General features: G+C 37.8%; 1 protein-coding gene across 1 annotated transcript; it reads right to left on the bottom strand.

The window, feature by feature from the left end:
* Window positions 1–2,488: 2,488 nt before the first annotated feature.
* LOC144453154 (solute carrier family 35 member G1-like) lies at window positions 2,489–3,625 on the bottom strand. Its single transcript, XM_078144433.1, has one exon. It carries the CDS (start codon window positions 3,623–3,625, stop codon window positions 2,489–2,491), a length of 1,137 nt encoding a protein of 378 aa, XP_078000559.1.
* Window positions 3,626–6,174: the final 2,549 nt, after the last annotated feature.

The raw sequence follows: 6,174 nt of genomic DNA, 5'->3' as shown, positions 1-6,174 counted from the left end.
AGTACAAACATATCCCCACACCCCCTTCTTGCAATCGCACATGCCAAGTGAAAATCAGCTGTTCTTGCTGTAGCACGCCACACATGTGGACATCTGCCGAGGAGGAAAACTATTGAATAAGAAGAAATTAGAGACAACAGATGTTTAGTCGGTAGTCGTTTGCTCATACTGGTCAGTCCTCAGTCACGTGTGAATTGACGAACGGTTCTGTATCACGTGTACTATCAATAATCTATGAAATCGTCTACTGACGACACTTTATTGCCACAGTTCAGTTGTTGGTATAGTAGATAGATATAAACAGTTTCACAGTCTAAGCACAGGGAGCTCAGGCTCAGTTAGTTTTGTTTACAAATATAAACAAACAAACAAACAAAACACAAACAAGTAAAACAAACATATAAACAAATAAATAAACAAGTAAACAAAATAAATAAATAAATAAATAGATAAACAAACAAACAAACAAACAAACAAACAGACACGCAAACAAACAAACACACACACACACACAAACAAACAAACAAACTAACTAACCGACATGATGGTGATGTGGTATGAATCATCTCTTCAAGAAAGATCTGAAAGAGATCTCTTTTTTTTGTCTTTTATTATTATTAATAATTGACTCCAGTGGGTAAATGATACAATCTGAAAGAGATCTTTAGACCAATGCACGGATAGCACTAGACTATCTGTACACAGACTGGTACAGTGGTAGACCCAAGGACTACTGCAGTATCACTACTAGTAGTACTGCACTATTCCGCTTGAATTTTCGCTGTCCTTTGAAGGAAAAATTCAAAATGTTATTAACGATAGCGGAATAGTGTTGTAGCAATAGTTCTTCAAGTCTACAGGTAGGCTATATGCAAGACTACATATCGCCAAACACTTCACAATATTACAATATTGTGGTATAAAGGAGACGCCCACCCCTTATACCTCCGTGAAGCCATCAAAATGACAAATCTTGTTAACGTACGTGACCCCAACCCCCCAGTCAAAAATAGCCGGCCCCGAAATATTATATATCACAAGGACACAACATACATGTTACAGTATTTTCCATGGTTGTCACGTGTCCATTTATAATTGTTTCATGAATATTCATTATTCAGATGTCTACTTTTCTGAAGACCTGTTCAAACTTATACACTTTATTCGATTACCATTTGTACCAGACAATATAGATGACCAGACATACTAAACAAAGAAAAGTAATCCACAGTTATTTCAATAATAAATACAACAATGGTAATATGTCAACTTTTGTTGATGACGTTTTTTGTCAGGTCATTGCACCCTAAAATGGACAGTCAGGAATAGCTCTTGACTATACATACATAAGCTTACTTTTCCCCGATTGGGGTGGACAATTTTTCATAAATTGTTGACGGAACATTTTTTTTTTTTTTTTGGGGGGGGGGGGTAATTATCCCGGCCAGGAATAAATCGATAGAATTGGTGAAATGAAATAACTCTCCAAATGCCTGATTCGTGTGCTGATAAAAAAAATAAACTGTTGTCCTTGCTTTTAGATCATTGAGAGTAGAAAGCACGCATTCCTATTCCTTATTGTGCACCGTGTCGTTGTTACGCACGCCAGAGAGTTCAAATGCCATTTATCCCGATCGGTAGATATTCCTGACGTCCATTTTTTGTATTAAATACTTTTTATTCACAAACAAATTATAACCGAAAGAGTTAAACTAAAATATTAAACAGCGTCCGTTTAAAAGCTTCACTCTAAACACAACACTGGGGTGGTGAAATATCTTTCTATGAGAGTACCTCCACCCCTATCCCCCGGTCTCCAAAAAGTGAACATTTCAGAATTCTGTACTAAGAATTTGAGCAACCCCGTCGTGCCTATATAAAATAAATAATATATGTATCCCTGATTATAAGTTATACTGTTTGGGAATTAGTTAGGACGTAAATTTACATGGTTTATTCAGGAAGCAAAAACAAATAGAATTGTTTCTGGTCAGGACATTCCGTCTTCTTTTTTTTCTTTTTTTTTATTCTCAACAAACGGTCAAACCTGTCACTCAGTGTACTATTTATGGCAGTTACTACTTAGTGCTTATTACTAGTTAGTACTTTACAGCAAGTGTGTATGTGGGACAGATGCCATTTGCTTGTTCACGATTGGCTCTGTAGTTGTCTTCTCTGAGGGGGGTTTATTTTTGTGTTTCTCCCACATCTGCAGACTGCATGGGTGGACAAACACGAAAAAAATAGACCAATGCGAGGGTATTTAAGTGGTGCACGCGCTGACCAGAAACAACTATCTTTCTTGGCCTATTATTGTCCTTTTCACAAAGTCAGACTAAGTCTTTGCTTTGGGACAAGCTAAATGTCGTTCTACGTTCGATCGATACCACGTTCTGCCTCGAACCACTAAGTGGTGCGTTCTAAGCTCTACCTTCTACATGCATGATTTGCGTGAATGTTGAAATGTACTCATTGCATACAATAGAAGTCATTCTCTATTTTTGAAACTACCAAATTTAGATGAATTTTCTCCTCTGTCACCTAATTCCTGTAGGACTGCTTCCCGTTCAGTATCCACACATTGCTTGGATCTTCTCCATTTCAAGATGAAAACAATGACAGAGCTGAGCACTATAAGAACGGCTCCGATAATCTGCTTGGCGTCTGGTTTCACCTTAAACAAAACCACTTGGTACATGTATGTTGTGAATATTTCAATGTTTATAATAATGGATGCCGTAGCGGCTGCTTCCAGTTCAAAACTCTTTAACATTGCATAAACAGTCAGGTTTGCAACAGTGACACTCACGGCTGTTGTCATGGCTACTTGTAATCCCATTAACCATATCATCGAACTACTATCCTGAGTAGCGTACAGAAGGATGGTGGAAAGGAGTAGTCCTAGGGTGGAATCGTAAACTAGTCGACTTGGAATGCTAAATCTATCTTTTAGAGATCGAACCAACACAAAACTGAGCGAGTAACAAATGCCACTTCCTACAGCCATGGAGAAACCTATCGCTTTGTTATACAAAGTACTGTGTGTCCAAGGCTGGGCAGGATCTGAATCAGGGTTTACACCATCGGAAATAAAAATAGGTCCGGTAACTAATACCACACCCACTACGTTGACAAGTGTTACAATGACTTCTGCAAGTGACCACTTTTCGTGCAAACACACAAGGGCTGCCAATGCCGTAAGTATTGGTATAAGACCAGAAATAATGGCAACCACATCCCCGAGAGGTAGTAACTTATATGCGGAATACGATAGAGTTATTGCAAGCCACCGAAAGAGTCCCAAAATGAGCAGTTTAATAATGTTCCATGTTCCTATAGTGAACACATTTTCCTTTTTTATGAGGCAAATGAATATCACAGTAGGTGGTAATGGCAGATAATACAGGAATACGAGCTGAAAAGATGTCATTCCCCGATTCTCAAGTGCAGTTGTCAAAGTCGAGAGAGTGGAATACAAAACCGCCATAGCCACAGCAAACAGAATGCCCTGCAGTGATTTCAACCTGACCAGACACGGAGAATCCATACCCTCGTCTTCACGATGTTCATTACTAGTGTTGGACAGTTGAGAACAATTTCCATTTCTGTCATCATTGACCGACATAGTTGTGTTATCACTACACGACGAGATAGTCTAGATCCTATACAGTATCGTTACGATTTACACCTCAACTCACAGACTGGTCTAGTCAAAGTCGTTACTCTAAAAGTCCTGAGATGCAATTTAAAATTTATCCGCAGCCACCCACACAGTCATTAACATCATGTCTTTGTTAATCAATCACAAAATTCTAACCAATAACACAGTCCCACATAAAGTTAGTGTTTATTGGGACAGTTATGTAATGTCGAAATATGGTATATTTGTCAGCTCAGGATGCTACTTATACACTGTTTACATCACTGTAACAGTTGGGGTTCACTGATTGGATGAACAACTTTTTGTGCTGATTGAGGGACTTTGACCAGGTTTAGTTAGAAACGACGTTGGCATCCAGACTACTAACGATACGTGAACCATAGCCCCTACACGAAACCAAATGTCAATGTATAATAACATGAAAGCATATATTCAGAGCACATTATGTTAATATAATTGCTGATGTCAGACCATGGACGAACTTGTGACAAAAAGAAAACAAATGAAATGGCTTAATACTTGGCACAATATGTTGGAAATACAGAGACTTGTATTACATTGCATCATTTGATGAGAACAGTTTTATGCCACTTTACATAATAGTTCACATTCACAAACAAATTTCCAGTTCCCCTGCCATTTCATGTACAGGTAAAGAGGCCATTGAACTGTTCTTATCAAACGGTAAGTATACGTAACGCGAGTCTGTGCTGTTCCATCTTGTAGTGTTGATAATCCAATTCTGAATCAGTTGTTTACTTTCTCTGCTTATAACAGGTTCCGTTCCTCCACGGTTCGGATGTCGGCAGTTGTATTTGATTCTTCAGGTTGTGGCTTTGAATATAACATAGCAGGACCAGGTGCTTGCCGGTGGCACTTTCTACACACAAAGGATAATAAATAAATTGTACTAACTTGATGGCATAACATTGATACCGTTTGAAAAACAATTAATGATGTATGCTTCACGTAACAGAATATGCTACAAAAGAAATGTCAAAACATGGATTATAACAAACCAATACACTCACCATAGATATATCGAAGGAATTATGTACAAGTAAGAGTGACCCTATTTTTCCTATTCCATTAGCCGACCGACCCAAAATTTTCCGCTCCGATGACAAAATTAAAAAAAAATTTCGTCCGCCCCTATATTTTTGCGGAACAGCGCCCTCTCTGGCAAGAATAAAAAAGTGTCCCGAATGTTGACGTTATCTACATGGCGGCGGCGACGACGAAAGAAGATTGAGAGGAGGAAAAGGAGAGGCGGAGAAACATGATTTTTTATTTTTTATTTTTTTTTTAAACCGACAGACCAACCCCTTAGTTGCTATAATAAGTAATGAGAAACATTTTTAAAGAATAGGGTCGCCCTAACGCAACCCACTGTATTCCCAAACTAGACATGTATAGTCATGTTGTATTGTTATAAAACATGTCCGCCAGGTATATCTCATTGTGCCATCTTTCTTTTATATTATATGGCCCTTTATTAGTTGTTTGAATTTAGCATTTCAATGAAATAACGTAATCAAATGTAACAGCACTGAATACTAGTATGTCTTCGACATGTCACTCCCTTGAAACTTCAATTGAATTCCACTGGAAAGAAAGATGACAGCCAGTCAGCCAGCTAGAAAGAAAGAGACAGACAGACAGACAGACAGACAGACAGACAGACAGACACACACACACACACAGACAGGCAGACAGACAGACAGACAGACAGACAGACAGACAGACAGAAAGACAGAAAGAAAGAAAGAAAAGGGAAATTCAAGGCAGCAACATGACTAGAATGTTTACACTCACGGCTTAATGCGCTAATTGGGCAAATAACTAGTGAGTTTGTTCTTGAATTAGTAAGCTACTAATTAATGCAAAGCTGATAAGCTCCGATAAGACATTGATATCACATAGGAAATAGTAAGAAAAAACAGTGAGAGGAAACTTTATTTGAAATATACAGAAAATAATATTAGAAATCCGGAAAATCGCCATAACAAAACTGATTATTTGTCCTGTTCCCTGTGGTATAAGTAGCATCCTGAGCTGACAAATATACCATACTTTGACATTACATAACTGCCCCAATAAACACTAATTTTATGAGGGACTGTGTTATTGGTTACAATTTTGTGATTGATTAACAAAGACATGATGTTAATGACTGTGTGGGTGGCTGTGGATGAATTTTAAATTACATCTCATGCATCTCATGACTTTTACAGTAACGACTTCGATAATACTATAAGTGGATCGAGGTGTAAATGGTAATGATACTGTATAGGAACTTGACTAAAGATATTATACAGGGTAAATGATGATTTGTCTTGGTAGCATAGCTAGCTTATTTAGCATACAATCCTTCAATCGAAGACATACATGTATGTTTTAATGTTTGTATGTCCCCAACATCTATGTTTTATGGCAAACTTATTGTGCAAATCTGAACGGTGTCTTGAGATACAAAACTTCATAATTTATTGACCAATTTGCTATTTGACCTT

This window comes from Glandiceps talaboti, chromosome 23 (assembly GCF_964340395.1).
Source record: "Glandiceps talaboti chromosome 23, keGlaTala1.1, whole genome shotgun sequence".
NCBI lineage: Eukaryota > Metazoa > Hemichordata > Enteropneusta > Spengelidae > Glandiceps > Glandiceps talaboti.
The sequence above is the reverse complement of the archived record's forward strand: the minus strand, read 5'-3'. Positions and strand labels throughout refer to the sequence as shown.

Bases quoted from the DNA above. Each gene is read 5' to 3' on its own strand.
- LOC144453154 (XM_078144433.1), bottom strand. From the start codon at position 3,625: ATGTCGGTCAATGATGACAGAAATGGAAATTGTTCTCAACTGTCCAAC.